The sequence below is a fragment of the Leptosomus discolor genome, chromosome 16 (assembly GCF_034619465.1).
Source record: "Leptosomus discolor isolate bLepDis1 chromosome 16, bLepDis1.hap2, whole genome shotgun sequence".
NCBI classification, from domain to species: Eukaryota; Metazoa; Chordata; class Aves; order Leptosomiformes; family Leptosomidae; genus Leptosomus; species Leptosomus discolor.
The window spans coordinates 5,801,068-5,820,963 of record NC_141406.1 but is presented as its reverse complement, the minus strand read 5'-3'; the positions used below and the strand labels follow the sequence as shown (position 1 = coordinate 5,820,963).

At 39.1% G+C, this 19,896-nt stretch overlaps 1 protein-coding gene across 1 annotated transcript in view; it reads left to right on the top strand.

Annotated features, from left to right (window-relative positions):
* CABIN1 (calcineurin binding protein 1) overlaps positions 1–19,896 on the top strand; it is a 119,823-nt gene that overhangs the window by 84,014 nt on the left and 15,913 nt on the right. The window contains exons 30-33 of the mRNA XM_086474445.1: positions 2,171–2,334; positions 4,305–4,401; positions 5,611–6,243; positions 6,714–6,788. Of these exons, the coding sequence (XP_086330571.1) occupies positions 2,171–2,334; positions 4,305–4,401; positions 5,611–6,243; positions 6,714–6,788 (969 nt within the window). The remainder of the gene's footprint in view (positions 1–2,170; positions 2,335–4,304; positions 4,402–5,610; positions 6,244–6,713; positions 6,789–19,896) is intronic.

Sequence of the window (19,896 nt, the reverse complement as noted above, 5' to 3'; positions counted from 1 at the left end):
TTCCAATGTGCCCTTTTGTAGAAAGAAGAGCAGCATTTCCCAAAATATGCAACTTTATTTCTATTGGATGGACTGTGTCATTTTCACAGCTCTCTAGCTGCAATTAGCATATTCTGACATTGCAAATGATTTTACTGCGTTGTTGTAATTTCCAGGGTAGCATTAAAGTGTGTATACATGGGACGTGAGAAGGAGCTGCAAAATTGTTTTCAACTGATTCCGGATAGCTTCCTCCAAGTGATCTGCTTAATTCAGATGAAGGATGAAATAATGCTGAAAAGACCAGGAACCTACACATTGGCTGGCTTCCATTCCTACAGTGTCATTTAAGTTGGCCATAAATTGTTTTGTATCATTAAATTGGCTAAGTAAGTTGTTTCGATGTGGTGCCATTATGAGGCATTCAGTTGGTTTAGGATTTGGCAGAAACCCAGTTTACATACGTGCAGAGAAGCAAAAAATGTCAGCTCCAGAATGTGTGTTTTCATCTGTAGCCTGAAAGGAGAGTCATTGTATAGTTTGGGGGAAGAAAAAGCTTTTCTAAAGTATGGGCCGTTTTACGGAACTGTTAACTACAAGGTCTCTGTGTTCTTGAGAGCTACTGAGCTGCACCAGCAGATAAGATCTTTGCCACCAAGCCGCAGAAGGTACTTGTGGATGTTTGTAGTTGGGGATAGGAAGAAGTGACGGTTGTGCCTCGGTGGTCAATTGTGGTACGGTTTTAGGTACTTTCTGGAAAAGGGAAGCTACAAAAAAAGTTTGAAAGCAAGCTTCAGGAGCAAAGAGGAAAACAGGCTTTCTCTCTGATCGCTGGGGAGTTAAGAGTAGAGAGCACGAGGAAAAGCAAGAGTAAGAAAATTTGGCAGAACAGTCTGTGCATTATATCTTGTTGAAGTCATTGTTTCCTATTTAAAAACACTGATATTTGTGTGGGTTTTTTTCCAAAGTTCCTATATATCCTGTGGAGTAGAACTGCAGATTGTCTGAAGACATGCAGGGGGAGGGTCCGTTGTAGACAGGCCAGTTACATAGCTGCTTCTTTTGTGGCCACATGTCATTTATGATTGCAGTAATCATTTTCTTTGCTTCCACCTTGCATTAAGTTCTGAAGAATTTTGCTCACACTTTACTGAAAGTAAAGCTAAAATACCAAAGCAAGACCTTCAAACAAGGATAAAAGAGTAAATATTTGTATATCCTGCTCTCTGAACAGATTTGGAAGGCAAAATTAATTTTCATCAGGTACTCCTATCAGTGAGACTATTCTTTCCTGCATTGTCACAAAGTGGTATACATGACCAGAGGTTTTTCATCTTAAAGAGGTGCTACAGGAAGAGTTTCAGGACTGAGTAAAGCACAAGAGAAGGGTTTGCGCTGATGTAACAGCGGGTTTTTGTAAATGGTCATAATAGAAGTTACATACTCACATGCAAGCATAGTATTTTTTGCATTGTTTCAAATATGGATGACTAGTCTGTTGACAGCATCCATGTTAGACACCTGGAAAAAATCTTAGACATTGCAAAATCTGAGCTGACTAACCATAATTAAATTATATTTTCTATCAGTCTCCAGCCTTGCTCCCCAAAGAGTCCCTTGTCCCAGAAATTTAATTAGAAGGCTCAGGATGTATGCACAAGTATTTGAACCTGCCACTGGGACATGGGTACTGCTGAGGAATCGGATTCTTCCTACCAGACTGGTTAGTGCCATGGTGAACACTGATGAAGACATTTAGTATTGGATTATTTGAAGATAGAAATTTGCTGTGGCTGCACAAGAGTAGCAGCTTTCAGGCCAGGAAAACTAAGTTACTCCTTGTTTTTCATGGTAGTTGAGCTTTGGCTTAGGAAGCCATGTTCACAGACATTTAAGAAAAATGCACACTATAATTTAGGCTTTGCTTACTTTTTTTCTGGGAATAGTTCAGAAGCGTATTTAGAAGGTGTGCTGTAGCTTCTTCAGGCCTCCCTCTTTTGCTGCTGACGGGAATCAGTTGACTTTAAATCCAGATCGCCCTGTCTGAAGGGCCACAGCATTTGTCTGTCTGTTATTGCCCTGACCCTCAGTGAAATTCAGAAATACGTGGAATCCAACCCATATTCTAAGATTTCTGTCCTTTTCAGTTGGAATCCCTCTTTAGAGCTTTCCTCTTTTCTTTTCTCTCCAGGGAATCTGGCGCATCCCCGTGGATGAGATCGACCGCCCAGGCAGTTTTGCATCTCATATGAACCGCTCTATCGTCTTGCTGCTAAACGTGCTGTCACAACTCAAGGATTACAACACCTTGCTGAAAGTCTCATCTATGCTACAGAGGACCCCTGATCAGGGAAAGTATGATATATTTATTTTAATCCCTTACTTTGTATAACTTTGAATATATATTGTTCACTGTGTAACTATCTTACTTAAAGATGTTCTTAGTTTAAGAAAAAAGTCTTAGACGATTTCCTCGGGATTGTAGTGGAATGGTGGTTAATTTTTCTCAGGATTACGATTCCATAATAGAGTCTAGAATTCCTCTGCCTTTCTCTTGAAACTCAGAGCAGCTGTACAGCTGCCTTGCAGACTTGCAGTGGTTTTCTGTCATGTGGAGGGATTCACGGGTGGAACAGAGCATTGTGACTTCTGCACCCCTCTGCTGGCCTCTTGCATAACAGCTGTGTCCAGCGAGGGAGGTCACGGCCCAGGCATCCTGCCTTCCTGTGATCCTTGACGGACCGAACAATGGTTATGTGCCTGTTGGCAGATGATGCTATTTAAAAAGCTTATCCTGTTCAGGGGTGATCTAATTTTAATTGCATTAACCTTATTTAAGAAAAAAGAAGTCATTTAATGTGAGCTATATACAGATTTGTGTCAATGGGAAGACCAAAATAAACATCTAAGGAAAACATTGAAGCAATTGAGGTAAAATTCTAGTAACTTCCCAAATGGGAAATGTTGAAATTAGTCTCTGGCAAACGCTTAAGAAATTGAACTGAATGATTGATGGCAGTAAGTTGGAGGCATTGAAGGTTTCTTCATGTGTTTTTGAGTGTGAGTGCATGTGAATTTGCATAGATTGTAATGTGTCTGGGAATATGTCACCACATGTTCAGCAAACTTGAAGCCAAAAATACTTTGAATTTTAGCATATCAACAAGTACTGGACCATAGAAGGTTTTAATTCTGTCCGAAGAAAGCCCACAGTTGCACTAAAAATATTATGTTATTTATATGTCTAGACTGAATTTAAAAAACAAGTAATTTGACATGTTGGATCAGCCAGTGCCAGCTGATCTGGTGAACTGCAATCATTATAGGAGCTTATAAATGCAAATATTCTGGGTGTGTCTGGTATATGCCTGTAACAACCCTATTTTAAAAAGTAGGGCGTTTTTAGCTGAACTTTAGTTATTACTGAACTAATGAGGAGTCAAGCTTTTGTATCTTGTCTGAAAAGCAAACCGTGAAATTACCAATTTAATGTAATACTGTAGGGAGAAAGTATGTGTATTAAAAATATTGGGTTTTTTGACTGAAATAGTGCACTTCAATTGTTTACTTGATTTTTAGCCCTCATTAAAACTAGCCAATTCTGAAATAGAAATCCATTTTTTTCCATCAAACTCAATTAAGTGGGATGATGGCTGGAAATGTTTTTATTGAAAGTGGACTAAAGCATTGTGTCAGAATACAGTGAAGTTACAGTGCTCTAGTAAGTTAAATGAAGCTGTAGAATGAATAAGTTTACACATACAATATTATTTTTTTATGATGCTAAACAGGAAAAAAGGTGTTCGCACACCACTGTTTTAGGTTTAAAAACCCTAGATTTGAAGGCAGCTGATACAACCAAAGAGACAGGATTTGCTGATGTCCTTAATCTGGCGTGCACGGTTTATGCAGAACACGGAAAGTTCAAGATAGGTTTGTGTGACTAATACTCTTTTTGAACAAAAAGCTGGTATTTGAGGGGCACAGAAGGCTTGATGTAAGAAAACTGTAGTTCTGGTTGTCTGTTTTGCTTTGGGTTTGGTTTTGGTTGGTTGTTTTTTCTTCATTTCTCCACTCTGGTTGTAGATAGGGCTGTCTTTTGCTTCATGCTTGTCCTCTTTGATGATTGTGGGGAGGGGAGAAGTGGAGGGAAACAGAGCTAAAGTGTTACATGTCAGTATGCAGCTGTATATGTTTTGTTTGCTTTCTTCTCATTTGTTTTAAAATTGTTGTGTTGGGGGTGGGTTGGTTGGTTGGTTCTTGCTTTTAAAGTCCTATAACCTTTTGGCAGTTAACTTAATTTCTGTTACCTTACTGTGGCACAGGAAGTACTTGCGTGATGCAGATCGCCAGGTTCTGGCCCAACAAGCATTTGTGCTTACAGTGAAAGTGTTGGAGGACACTCTCAGCGATCTGACGCAGGTAAGGCAGCAGTGTGTTTAGTGGTCGGTGATTTAGTAACTAGATTTTTCTAGGTTCAGTTTACTCATTCCTTAGATTTCCTGAGGCTGAAGGGCTACATGATTATCACTTCTAGTGCCTTTTGTTTATATACAACTACACAGAAAACTTTCTCCAGCATTGCTGGTTTTCGTTTTTGAAATCCAGTAACAAATACGGTTGTTGAGAATGGATTGCAGTAAGTTTTTGGTCTGACTGTCCTCTAAATTTCAAATGATGGTAGTTACATGTAACTACCATCATTTGAATTTTCTAGGTGAGGTCTCTTGGAAGTTTCCTTTTAAAATTAACTAAGATTCCTCTTGTAAAACAAAACCAGACAACTAGATATTACATGCCTGGCTATTTTTACGGCTAGTCTTTAACAGTAGCACACCTGTTATTACATTTAATTGTAATTTAGATTTAATTTTTGTAAAGTTATATAGAGACTAATTAGTTTCCAGGTTAAGATAACTGGAAATTGGAAGTTCATTTGGTAAACACATTCAAGGAAGAACTTGTGCCTGCGGGTTTTCCAAGTTAACAGAGTAGGTTTAACAAATTAAATGAAAATGTCCTTAAGAACACCGGAACTCTGTGTATGAAATAGTCTGTTCATAAATCTGGATGGAAGAATTGTATCATTAGCAATTTTTGAAAGCAGAGATGATCTACTGAGGTTTTCTACCTTTGGACCATCACCAAAGTAAAGCTACAAAAATTAAAATACTACAGCAGAGTTTAGCATACTTGATCTACTAACAAGAATAAATTTATGTAAGAGCAACCAAAGGAAAGTTTCTTCAATTTGAGGTTGATTTGCAGCTGCCAAAAGAAACCGGTTCAGTTTTGATTTCAATACATAGAAGAAAATTTTGTGTTATTAAAACCTTGGATTTCATTTAGTTGGATCCCATAGTATAGACTGAAGGGGGGGGGAACATTGCCACTTTGGTTCAACCTGTGCTGTTCATTTCTCTGTGGTGTTTTCACTTAGAGTACTTTAATTGTAAGACATGTGGCTTGGATTAATTCAGGAACAAACAAGAATGAACATAGGATAAATGCATTTTCTTCAGCAGAGGCAGTAATGTAAAGGTAGTCATTGTCAGTATTCATGGTAGTCACGTGCTCAAACGCTTTCCGATTTCAATAGTAACAGAGAAGAATGACTTTTTTTTTATTAAGGTTTCAGAAGATCAGAGTTCCAAGTCTTCTAGCCTTGCTTCAGGAAGGATGACAACAGACGTCTCTAATAAAGCTGGTGCTGAAGAGGGGAAGGATGTCCTTCCCAAAAAGCCAATTTTATCAGATGGAGTAGTACATAGTACTGAAAATGGAGTAAAGGAAGTGACCCAGGGACAAATTCCCAATGCTATGGACATATTGGAACAAGAGGACAAGAATGACAAGGAGATTAGAGAGCTCCCTGGGCCTGGTTCAGTTGAGCCTATGGATCTTGATGGATATTCCAATGACCCTGAAAAAATTGATTCTTTGTGTAAACGCAGTGAGCCAGACAGTCTTCAGTCTGGCAGGAACTCAAAGGAGAGAGCTCCAGAGAGCCGGACTCCAGAACTTTCTTTGGAAGAGCTAAGTATCAGCTCAAAACATCAGCAGCAGGCAGCTAAAGGAATAGTACCTGCAGAAGAACCTGTCCAGAGATCAAGCAGGAAGAGGAAATTACTTGACGATGTGGAGTCTGGGAAAACACTTCTGCTTGATGCTTATAGAGTGTGGCAGCAAGGTCAGAAAGTTATGGCCTACGACCTGGGTAAAATTGAGAAGATCATGTCTGAAACGTACATGCTGATTAAACAGGTAAAGTATTTTATCATTAATCTTAATTTCTCTATGTGACCTCAGACATGATTATAGAATAACAATGATTGCCAAAACAAGCAGTATAAAATTGGCCCAGTATCTGTTCAAAAGTTGGGGAGATGAATATCTCCTGAAGAACCACTCACTTGACAAGACCACTACTGGGCAGGGGGCGGGGGGGGGGAGTGGAACCTTCCATCTTTTGGAACTAAATTTCTGAAATCAGTTAAGAGCTATAATACCAATTACGTGGGGTTTGTTCATGCTAAATGTTAGTTTGGATTAAGAGACAGTTGTATATCTGTGAATATATATACTCCTGAATAACTGAAGATCACTGTTCTACTATAGAAGTGCTGCTTCTCACCCTTACTCCCATGCTCTACATCCCGATTGCATCTGAATTTAATTAGATTTGTAGATGAGCTAAGTAATTACTACTTCATTAGTTGTGATTGTTTGTTCAGGTGGATGAAGAAGTAGCACTTGAACAGGCAGTCAAGTTTTGCCAGGTGCATATGGGAGCATCAGCACAGAAACAGGTAAGCTCTGTGAAGTCCCTGGCTGCTTCTAACAAGCTTTTAGTGTTTAGTCTGTACAATCAAGTCTGTTGCTGAGTGTTTGCAGCAATTAGAAATAGCTAATTCCTTTGTATTGTTGTTACTATCTAAGGTAAGTTGGACCACGAGCTCATCTCTCTTGTTAGGGTCATTGCTACTGTTTGTCAGGCTTGAAGGACACTTTGCATGCTCAAAAGCTTTTGGGGAAACCCCAAACAGTCTTCAGATTGAAGTTATTTATGGCACACTACAGTTTTCTTAATGTCCACATAATTCCCCAGCATTTCATGGATGGTAATTACTTCACTCTCATCCCTAAGGGCTAACGACCTCACCAGCTTTTCCCTTGCTAACATCTCTGCTCCAGAGATAGCAAATATCTTTTTTCTCTCAACTTGCATGGTTGAAAGCCTGATTTTAACTGTGTTATATTACTCAGTTTGTTTTTGAGCTTGTAGTTTCTGGGTTTATCCAGCAAACAATTATAGAGCTTTAAGGGGATGGTCATTTATTAGTCCTTAATGTGAAATCAAAGCCAAGAAGAAAACTGGATGAATGACATGTTTAGTGGTCATTCATTTTGCCAGCAAACCGTCAGTTGAAAGCTCAAAAGTACTTTCCAGTTTTGTACTCTGTGTTATTTTTGCCACCAGCACACAACGAAGCAGTTATTCCACAGATTTTGACTAGAAGATAAAATATGCTTTGAAGAAAAAGATCTGTGTTTCTATTTAATAGTCTGTTTTAATGCTGCTTGGGGCTTTTTGCGTGTTTTATACTATGAAAACGTAGTCTGTGTGACTGATTGCTACTCTCAAAAAGTAATTAAATTAGTTTTTGTCTAAAAATAGTTGGCATGCAACTTTGAAATCTTATGTTTGTTGTCTTTGAGTGTTTCAGAAGTGGTGGTCCGTGTCATGCTTAAGTGTGTAAAACAGGAGGCACCTCTGAGGTTTTCTGTACAAGAAAGGTAGATAGCTATATGAATGTGTTGAATCGCGTACTGATTTGAAGTAGAGCTCTTTCAGAAGTGTCTTAAACTTGTTTTATGAGCTGCAGAAATTTATTCTGGTTTTCTGCAGTTTGTCTCTTCTGTCCCTCAAGTATCTCTTCCCCTCTTACTTCGTCTTCCTGTCATGTGTCTTACCCAGTAGAAGTGTACAAGAAGTGCATGCTATGACTAGTCTAGAGATACCCACACACTGCATTCCAACTTGCCAGTTACCAGGGGGAAAAAAACCAGTATTATTGTTGTAGGGAGGGGGAGAATTGCCTGGTTCTCCATCACTTGATTCTTTCCCTTTGCATAGGCACTACTTTTCATAAAAATGGAAGGACAGTAAAAGTCTTTTGGAATTTCCCTTCATCCTCCAAATTTGGATGAGGCTTTTCTTCTGTAAAATACATAGGTCTGTGCTTTGCAAAAACGGAAGCTTTTGAGGAGGTACGTCTCTGATGTTAGCAAGTATAGGTATTCAAATCCTTTTCACATTAAGACAATAGTTATCTCACCTGTTTTTCAAAATAAATGCATTTCTTAAACCTCCAGATATTTCTTCTGGTTTCTGAAGCAAATCCAGTATCTACTACCAGAACGCTGCCTCTGTTCTTTAGATCTTTTCAGCCTAACCTCAAATAATGCACGTTGCCTGGTCCTCCCCTCAATGTGTCAAGGTACATGACAAATGCTTCTCAGAACTAAAGCGCAACTGTGTTAGAGATGCTGGTTAATAAGTGGAAGAACTTACAAGGGGAACTTCTTTATCATATGGAGTTAAGAGGTCTTCCTTTTAGTTTTTTCTGCATAGTGCAGCTGAAGAAAATTCATACTGTAGGTCACTCTTGTAACAAGGCTTAGTGCTGTCTACTCTGCAACTTCAGGAAAAGCAGGAAAAGTGTTTCTGTGTCTTGTGAAAAGTTTCAGACTTCTTTTTGGTTCCATTTAAGATACGTGCCTTCCAGTGGAGCTTGAACCTTGTGTTTTCATGCATTATTCTCTTGAATCTGTGGGTACTTGTTCTCCTCATCTCATTTTGATGAATGTTGTTTTACTGGTGATTATTGCCCTGTCCAGGAGGGTAGAAGAGATTCAAACCCTCAGGGCAGATTCTGTTACACAGTGTTTTTTCTAGACAAAACAAGCCTTCACACTAAATTTCTTCCTGAAATGGTGTACCTTTTAGTTGTCAGGAGGCATGCCAACCTGTGTTTTTCCCTGTGCTGTGTAGAAGGTCTGAGTCTTGAGTATCCGTAAAGTTTTCCAGTTGTTCATACTGAGAGAAAAAATTATCTAACAGTGCATTTAGTTAAAATGTGCTTTTGTACAGTGCATCTCCTAGCAGAGTAACAGGAGAGGATGTAAGAGTAAAGAGGGTTTTTTTTCGTTGACTAGATTTTCATGGAAGTGACTCTTTCCAAGTGCCCCTTGGGAAGTGAGTAACATTTTTTTTCATTGAACTATAGAAATGAACAGAAATGTTGAGAGGTATTCTAGTAGAAGTGTTTCTGTGCTCATAGTCCGGTATTTTAATTTTTTTTTTTTTTTTTTAAAATAAAGAAATCCTGGCTCAGCACGTTAAGACTCTTTTAGTTTATCTTGGGGGAAAAATAGGCATCATCGCACTGTGATTTTTATGACTTCAAAATGAAAAGATGCTAATAAGCTTCTTTAAAAACTAATGTTACTTGTTGGATATATTCACCTTTTTTAAAAACCACTCGAGAAACTCACACGTATCAGCCAAGTACCTTGCTGGGCTTTCTTGAAGATATGGGTATGTGATTGCTACGCCAGCTCTCCCGGCAAAATCAGCAGTTACTCAGGCATGTGGCAAAATGTTGAGAGTGATGAAAAACCTACACACAAACCAGTCTTGAAAGTAGATACGATAGGTGAGCTAGTGTTTAACTGCACTGGAAGTGATGAGATTTCCTGTTAAATGACTTGAAATAAAACATACCTCTTAACATGATGCACTCTGAAGCTTGTAAGCATTCCCTTTTAGGAAGCAGTCCCAGCTAATGAGATTATTACATACTGAAGTCTCATTTTCATCTGTTTCTAGCAGGATCTTGTACGCTGCGTGAAGCTGCCCTACTGCTAGTGTAACACTATGAATTAGTGTGGAGACACAGGAATAGCCACTCATGGAGACATCTGTCTGTTTTCAACAGACTGAATCCTGTTTTATTTAAAATTGGCAAATATTTGCCTTCTGTAAACAAATGATGTCATGTATAGAGCTGCTGCAGCCCAGAGAAGTGCTTTGTTATTGGATAGTTTGAGTAGGTTTACAGGGCCTGTGGTTCTTCAGTCACTTATACCAAGAAATTGACAGTCCAAAAAAAGAAAGTGAACACAGAATCCACCTTGATATATGTCTTTCTCTGCTAGCTGTTATATTTTACAGTTCCAGGTAGTACATGGTTTCTTCATGAAAGTTTTTGCTTGCTACTAAAATTAGGAATTATTTGAATTACGGCTCTTCAGCTTTCTTCCAGACCAGTCAGAGTTTTAAACTAAATATTTAACAACTCTGTTGAAATCCTTTTATATGCCTCTTCAGACATAAGCAGGAAATGATAGAGCAATCAGTAAATGGAATTTGACAAAGTGGGTTATTACACTTTTGTGATGAGATCTCCTTTTTTTTAATAGCTTGGCAATACTGTGACCCTTTTCACTTGACTTCAGGAATCCTCTGTAGTCCTCATGAGTGATGCAATGTTAACATGTGTTGAGCCAATGACACTCCAGCATGTTCTTCTACAAAGTCAGTTAAATACATGGAGGAGTGGGTTAGAAAGGTTGCTCCCAGCTTTGAAGAAGGCAGAAAAAGATGGTGGTACAAAACCTTGCCATGATAAGTTCCTGTGTTCCTGGAGAACTGTTGAAACTGAAGTATGCTCTATGGAAATATGGCACATCAACGAAGAAATTAATGTAGATATTCTGTCATGTGATCTTGCATAGGGTGGTCACATACCCTGCTCATGCCAGGGACAGAAGATCCTGGTTCCTTTATACATGTGGCTGCTGGTCATAGTTCAGGTGTTGCTTAACATCTTTACAGGATGCTTAACAGTATGTTTGTGCTGAGCCTGTAATACCTTTAACAGAAAGGTGTACCTATGTGTACTTGGTACAGACTTGGATAAAGTGTTATAGCATTAGAGCTGTAGTGTGGTGAGGAACCTTACCAGTTAAACAAAATCAGTTGAGCATCATCTTATCAATTAAACATCTTCTCAAACTTAATTGGATCCCAGTCTTACTTCCAGGAGTAATTGATGTTTTTCCATAGCAAACACAATTTTGCTTTACCAAATCCTCATGATGGGGGCTTTGAGTTTTTAATGTGTAATGCAGAAGCAGCTGAAGACCTGAAACAGTCATTCAAGAGGTAACCAAAGAGAAACTTGTGAGTTTGAAAAAATCTGTGAGTAAATACAACAGAAACTAATCCACGTATATTACCATATTGGGGAGGAGGAGATTTTAACTTTATTAATAATTTGTGCTGTACTAGGCTAGGATCAGTGTTACTGTAATAAGTATTTACTGTTAAACCGTAATGGTGAAGTAAATCTGAGCTTGTAACACTACCTAATGTGAAAGTGAAATGGGAGGAAGGCTAAAATGTGTGCAGTTTTTTTTGTTTTTCATAAAAAGGAAAATCCTTTATGGTGTGTGGGAACAGAGTAGCATAAACAGATGAGATTCCAGTAATTGAGATAAAAATGTTGTCAGTGTTAGTTGTATTGACCGTTCAGCCTTATTGCACTATTTTTTAGAATAAGAGACTGAAGTTCCAGAGACTACTTTAAATTTAGTTCAGACGATGGCAGCTTCCAAAGAAGTGTGTATGACCACCAATAATGACTGATCAGGAGTGGGGTGGACACTCCAAAGACACTTAATTGCTTATGATAGTCTTTAAAGTCATGAAGTGAGTAGTCGTGCAGCTGAGAAAGGTGGAAGAGCAGTAGCCCATCTCATCTGATGGGCTTTTTGTAACTGAGGGAAGAAAGTAGGTAGTTCTGATTGAACTTACAAGTTGTGATGGTGTTGGAGATTTCTGAATTTTTTTTATTGTTTAAAGTAACATCATCTAGAAGACATGATAGTGAGTCATAGCATAAGAACATAGCATAGTTAAATCAGCACTTTAAAGTGAGAACTGCTGCTGGAAAAAGTAAGCCTGCTTCCTTGGTGGCTGCTCCTTCCTGTGCCATGGTATAGGTTCCTCTCTGCTGGCACAGCCATTTGTCTGGCTGTGCAGCATCCCAGACTGGAGACCAAGTGTGGCTGAAAGTCATTCCTCCTCTTTTTGTCCTATTCTGTTTAAGTTCTTAAGTGTGAGCAAGATTTTTGATACACACATATCAAATGGACTGGAATTACTATCCAGTAGTGGTCACTGTGTCATCAGTAGTTAAGTTACTAAAGTTAGACGAGAGATTAATTCACTTTGTGGTCAAGCAGAATTTTGAACTATGCTTCTTCTTTTCTTTGATTTTTTTTTTTTTTCAGTCAGAGAATGTTATCAAAAAGATTTGCAGAGATCCTGAAAGCAGTCAGCTATTGCTCTGAGTTATAAGATGTATTTTTAGTCTTGCCAACTATGATTTTTCATATGAAATTAATGGTCCCTGGAAATAGAATACCAAGGAGGCCTTGTTGAGGGGGAATGAAAGATTGAGGCAGACTAGTCTGACCTTGACATAGCATTATACTTAAATGTGTGGTCCTAAGGACCAAGGAAGGATTTGCTGACAGAAAGTAGTTGTGAGGCTTCTAGATAATTAGAGAATTTCTAATAAACCTTTCCACTGTCTGCCTATAATTGGTCATATTAAATTCTTTATTTTATATATAATGATGATGTCTATGATACTGTTAAGGACGTGTCGGCGTGGGAGTTATTGCAGCATGAGCTAGGACGAAGCCTCGTAGTGCACAGAATATTCTATTAATGCATGTGGAGATACTTCAGTCTAAGAACACATCTGTCTTCTTTTTTTTTCTTGACTTGCAATTTGAAAAGGTATTTTTGTTACTGTGGGCTTAATATTGAATGCCTTAATACTAAAATTACAACTTTCACCAGTGTTGAAACTGTCATGACAGGTAGCCTAAAGAGGACAGGTAAAACTTGGTCGTTGTGTGTTAGGGTATACTGTGTATCGCCGATCCTGAGAACTGATTTTATATAAAACAAATAGCTTAAACCATTGCAGACATCAACATTGCGCACAGGGCTGGATTTAACGTTTCTAAAAATACAAGAGTGTTCAAAGGCAAAGTTCCAAAATGCCACTAAGTCTCTAGTCCTGTGTTGTGACCCTTGAGAATATGGGACTGCGTGTAGAAAGTCCTAGTAATGGGTAGTGTTGTAGCAGCTGAAATTTCTGTTGGCTCCTCACAGTACAGTATATCATCTAAATGTCATGAGAAGGGACTCTTTCAACATTGCTGAGTTATTCAAGACACACTGCTGCCTTAGCCAAAAAATACTTGCTCTGGGACCAACTCCGTCCCTAAAGAGTGAGGGAGAGAAAAGAAAATTTCAAGCACCCTTTCCTGCTCCAGCTGCCAAACCTCGAGCTCTCCCTGAACCATTGACTGCTCAAATCCTCCCTGTCACCCTTAGCTTGACTTGCCTCTTCCAAAGAAGCACATCTGTGCCCCCCTTCTCCCACTGGCTCGTGCCAAGCTCTGTGTTCTCCTCGTTTCCCTTTCCAAACCTGCAGTCAATACTCTTCAGCAGCTTTCAGTGTCAGATCTAATTAAACATGATGCTTCATAAAGAAGCTGCCACCAGAATCAAAACAAGTAAATTTTATTATAAACACAAAGGCACAATCAGGTTATACAAATCAACTGTGCCTTTCAGGCTCCTGGCGGGCTGCCAGCATGATCCCTGATTTTACGAAGTTATGCTGCTTCTGTAATGTGAAAGCAGTATTTGTTGAGGAAAGGCATTGCTTTAGTGCTGCTGTTACTGCCCTTCCCTAGTTCCAAAGCAGGTAATTGAGGTCTCGTTCTCTCCTTTCACCAGTGTTCGGCTCTTCCCAGTGCTGGTGATGAGTAGTCTTAAACGGCAGCCACATACTGAAGAATTTTAGGGGACCATAGGTGATGGGCTTGCTGTATGGAATCTGCAGCTGGGACCTCAGAAGTGCTCAGATTGATTCTGGAGCATCAGTCTAGTGATGTTACAGTGCCTGTGTTGGACCTTACAGTGAATGTGACGTTTTATTTGAAACAGGAAAAATTGTCTTTTATGAGTGAAGCTAGGGGCACTTCAGTGGATTTTTCCCCTTCTGCTGTGGAATGCAGTCAGCACCTCAGTGTCATGGTCTTTTAGGCTTTTGTCTTCAAGGAGGAAACTTGTGAGTGGCTTGTTTGAACTGTATTGAATGTCTAGAGCATTTTCTTCTCAAATTCTCACCTTAAATAAAAACCCACAAAACAAGAAACCACCGAGCTGTTCTCTTCAAGAAACAGCTAAAAGCCTTCTGTGAAGGTGCTTTGCTGGGATGGGAGGAGGTAAGTAAAATACTAAATAATTAGAAAATAATCATCTTTAGTTCTACCTCATGTGTTTTCTCCCCCTTTTTGTTCCACCCACATGCTGCTAATTTTCATCTTTTCTTCCTGCACATCAAGACGTCAGAGACTGCTTACAGAAAAAGTTGTTTTTTCCTGAGTTGTCTGTATGCTTTATTAATGCAGCAAAAATTACAAGAAAGGGGGGGGAAGGAGGAGGTGGGAATAGGGGGGACAAAAGGACAAACTCTTTCATGGTCTCACTCCTACCAAAGGGTGACCGTTTTGTTCACTGTTGCATTTGCCAGTTGCCATGGCATCCCCCTCTCACTCTATCCTGGAGGTGTATTCTTGATATAATTAACAGCTCTCCTCCTTCTGTCTCCTGCAGAAAGCAATCATTAAGTGAACATGAAGGAAAGAAAAGTCACTTTTTATCTTTTACTTTGTCTGTCAATGTCTTTCATCCTACTGCCTTATCTCTCTTGGTCCAATAATGATGTTTTTGTGTATGGAAGCACTGCTGGAATATGGCTGCCTGGGTAGAGCAGGACATTAAGCCCCTGCGTGCATTTGTGTAAATGGAGGATTTTGTTAGGCTAGAGTGCAGTTCAATTGTATGTGTATAGACCTTCGTCAAACTAATCTTAGGAAATACAAAGTTCTTCAGAACCTGGATCATGGATATTGTTGCTAGTTCTAATGTACCTTGAAGAAAACTTCCAAATGAGATTTCTTTCAAATACTGCTGCAGAGAGATTGAGGAAAAAAATATGAATAGGCAGCATTTAATTAAAACATAATATTGAAGAGAAGCTGGAGTGGTAATATTGTGGATTGTGGCCAGCGTATTGTTCGGCCACTCTGTGTGACAGCTTCCAGGCTTTATGGTGATGCACTGGTACTCTTTTAAATAGGCACACCTTTTTGTTACGTGGATTCTGACTTCAGTCCCACTAGGAAGTACACTCCGACATGGGAATAATTTAAAAACAAACCAAAAAAAAAAAAAAAACCAACCAGCAAACCAACAACCCAAGAAAATGTTATGTAACAGTTGCAGTGCCAGCATCTTTCATAGGAAAATTCTGTTGGGAAGACCGTCACTCCCCCTTCTATGGAACATTTGATTCTTACTTTTTCCCACAGCCCCAGATCAGTGAGCCTTTCCAGAAGTAGTATCAGAAGAAGTAGTAAGGTTCCTGTAGGATTTATTCATTTTTCAAAATGTGTTTTGAAATCAACAATAAGTATGGCAAAAATGAACCCTTGGTCAGGTTGTTTGGTTTATGACTTTGCAGGTAGTCTATGATGTAAAATTTGTCTCATGTTTTATCTTAATGCTCAGTTTCTTTTGTTGCTGCTGTTTCACTGCTGAAGTGCCTCACTGGGAAACTACAGGGAGCTATTTTTTCCACTAAGATCTGTGAAAAAATTCTGTGCTTCACTGCCACTTTTCAGGGTGGAAGGCTGCCCCAGTGCTGGCTTTCCTGCATTTTCTTTTTTTTTTTTTTTTTTTTTTACATCAGCTTTCGACAAGGGAAGGGTTTGTCCATAGCTTCCATGAAGCTGAATGAACTCTTTGAGGAGCATGCTGAAACAGTCCAGATTTTAACAAATAAGAAGACTGATTTTGTCATCTACACGAGCTGGAAGTAGTCACAGTTCACACAAACGTGCATGCTAATTATTCATTTAAATTTCAGTTGTATACAGACTTCATTACAAAGCTTTTGCTAAGTATTTTAAAGACCAAATAGTACGGTGGATATTTATGGAATTAACGGACTATTTTTCTCACCATCTGTGATATGCCGTTTGGCTATTAATAAGCCTTAAATGTTTCTTCCATCCACCTTGATAGAATAGCAGTCAAGACAAAAATAGTACTGCATACTCTTCTCTTCGGTATCTCATCTTGTTTTTAGAAATCCAGAAGGAAGTCCAGTCTTGACTGCATGAACCCGTAGTTACGATGAAAGATAGGAAGAAGGCAGATAAAAGAACTTTCATCTTATTTCAGTTATATACACTTGTTCTGTAAGTAGCATCCTCATCAATGTAAGAAAAGATTCCTTTCCTTTTGGTGACTAAAGCCACTTGGTAATAAAGCTACCATATTTCAAATTCAGTGGTGGTGACAGAGATGCTCAGCACAGTGAGGTTGATTGGAGAGGGGGAAGAAGAATTTCTGTAGTTTTGACTCAGTGCCACAACAAAGTAAAAACTAAAAAAAAAAAAAAAAATCTCCTAATGAGAAACCACATAAAACAGTGGTAAAGGATTGTCACCGCTTCTCAGTTTTCTACTGTATGTTTTCGGAAAATAATCTTTATTATGTCTTACTGCTGGTACAGCAGTAGAAGTAGAAGAACATGAAGTTCTTCTGGCAAATCCAGGACTTCCTCTAATGAGTTTTTCTGGGTTTGTTTCTCAGATACACTGTTACAAAGTCTTGTGTTTTCCTGGAGGTAGTCACCTGCAGGATGATGAAATATGGCCCCATAAGTTTTGAGTAGTACTGTTAGTGACATTGCCCTGACCTGTGTTTTGTGAGTAGCATCGCTTACTGATCAGAGGTGCTGGAATCTTGCCCCTACAGTTAACCCAAAATCTCTTAAAGAAAAGAGCATGTGCTTCACTGTGGTGCTCATTTTAGCCTTCTGCTTACACCATTTGGGTGGTCTTCAGTTTCAGGGTCCAGTAAAACATATGAAGCAGGTTTAGATCCCTTTTCTTAGGGCCTCCTGAGTTGCAGAATACACAGTAGCCAAAGTGTGGGTTTTTTAATGCTTTCTCTTATTTTAAAGATAGTTTTCTTCTCTTTTTTTTTTTCTTCCACCCTCACCCCCTCTTTTGAGAAAAGAAAGTCATTGAGAGGGGCTTTTTTATTTTTTTACCCTTTCAAGGTCTCTGTTTCATTGGGTTGAAAAGAACCTGTCTATTTACAGAAGCCTTAGCTCTTCACCAGGTCACGTCTGGAAGGTTCCCTTTAAAGCCATAAATACGAAAACCTTCTTTGGTTGACATTCTTTGGTATAAGGCTGCATTTTGTGATCACGCAATAGTGTATTTAGTCTTGATTTTACTGAGACAGAAACATCATGTTAATTTTAGCTTTATTCTTTTGTGCAAATAAAATGTTAATCTCTCCATGAGGCAGGTTGATTCTCTGGGGAAAAAAAAAAAAAATTGCCCAAATGACAAATTCATGTGGAAGAACCAATTCAGAATAAAAATTGATGGATTTTTCTTGTCCCTGATGCAGCATCTTCGTTTTGAGAGAAACTGAATATGAATTTGGTTCCATCTATGTATACCATAAGGGTTATTTCAGTCTCAACCTTTTCTCTCTGTGTGCTTCATCATCTACAACTTACAAGATGGCCTTCCTCTTTTCCATGTCTGTTCCTGCCTCCATTGCCTAGTTAAATGTGTGTTGGCCAGCCACTGGGATTCTACCTGGCAGCCAGTTCCCAGTGGTATTCCTCAGACTTGTACTGAGGCATCCTCCTCTCTGATGCCTTGGACGATGGGATGGAGTGAACCCTTAGCGAGTTTGAGTGACAGCAGCTTGAACGGCATGGTCAATATGAGAGCAGGGCTACCTACAGAAGAACTTCAGTAGACTGGAGGATTGCATTGACAGGAACTACCTGAAGGCTCAGCAAAGAGAAATTTGAAGTCCTGCACCTGGGGCGGAATGACCCCTGTGCAACATAACTAGCTGGGGAAGAGCTCTGCCAAAAAAAGACTTGTAGCCATGGACAAGAGGCTGAACACAGGTCAATGGTGTGCCCTTATGGCAAAGAAGGCAGAGAGAGCTGGGTTACTTCGTCATGAAGAGGAGAAGGCTGATGGAGGGTGGGTGTATGGAATTGGTATCTTCAGCAGAGAGGAAGGAACCAGATGAGAGGCACCATTTAGAGTTGCAGCAAGAGCAATTTGAATGAAGTGATAGGAAAAAAATGTTCACTGTGAAGGTAGTAAAGCGCTAGAACAAGGGCCCAGAAAGGTTGTGGAATCTCTGTCCATGATGATATTTGGAACCGGGCTGGACACGGGCCCTCAGTAAGCTGATCTAACTGTGAAGTCAGCTCTGCTTTGAGCAGGAAGTTGGACTAGAGACCTCCATAAGTCCCTTCCAGCAGAAATTACTCCATGATGATGTGTCTCCTCCTCTCACTAATCATTTTTCTTCTGAGTACCATCCAAATGTTGCTGAGTTACTTTGCAAATGTCCTCTTTCTGCCTCTGGAAATAGCTGTGCATTTTTATAGAAATACAGTTTGAGATGCAGATATATTTTTAACAAATATGTACCTAACTAGTAGTACCTTCATGTATTTCTGCTGAAAAAATTTTATATACAATACAAGCACAGAAATGTCAGGTCCTACATAACGTATTATGTAAGTTAATGAAGTGCATGGGTGTGAAGGGTTTTCCCCTCTAAATCACAGCTGAAAAAATTTCCTCTAGTGATCTCACTTCTGGCTTAAGGCTTTCTTCTGCAGTTTAATTTCCCTCAGATTTGTGTGGTCTGATTTGTGCATCTTGAGACCTTTAGTTCTGGAACTGATGCTTTAAACATCAGAAACTTGCTGCTTTCAGGGGCAGAACAGACCTTTTTTTTTATCCGGTAAGGTAATTGTTGTGAACATAGCTGCTGTATTTTATTTTTGTGTGCGCATAGAATCTGGCAGGTTTTAATTGTAAGCTTTTTAGAGATTGTTTAATCAAGTTCAGGAACTTCAAAAATACATTCTGCCAATTATTTTTTTTAAAGAAACATACTTGTGTGCTTTCCGCCTTTGAATTTTAAATATGTATTTTCTCCAGCTGAAATTTACTCTGTTCTCTTAGTGAAATTCTGCTGACTCCTCTGGCATTGTAATAAATCTTTGGTCATCTAGGACATTAGAGCCCAATTTGATTTTACATTTGACAGCAGAACTCTCTATTTCTATTTCAGCTCATGCTCTATCACCATGGTTAAAACGAGTTTTTCTTCATGGTAGTGATATGAGAGGTAGAGGTATGACACAGTTAAACCGTATCTTTTACGATCCAATAAGTCTCCGTTAAATGAAGACTGTAAAGAGCATGAAATAAATGCCTTCTGTGGCCTCACAGGCAAGAATACTTTATTTGATTGCTGATAAAAGTGAAAGGGAAGATACTTGTTTTATGGGTACTTTTGTTCCCTCCTTTGATGAATTTATGTCACCCTTCTATCTTCTGTCTATATAATCAGTGACCCTGCATTAAATTCTTAGCTTTGGTTTTGGAGAAGAGCGTCACTCTTGGTGCCACTGTTACTTCTGCAAAGGCAACAGATCTTCCAGAGCATTATTCAAAGTTGGACACCCAGTGTTACTCAGTTCTGCAGTTATTGAGAATTTATGATTTGGGGTTAGGCCGATCGCTTATTTTGCAAGCAAATACATTTTTCTGCTTTCTCCATGGCTTCTCCCATCATTCACTAAGAATAATTTCTTTTAATAATTTACAAATTCTCTTAAAGCACTGCAGATC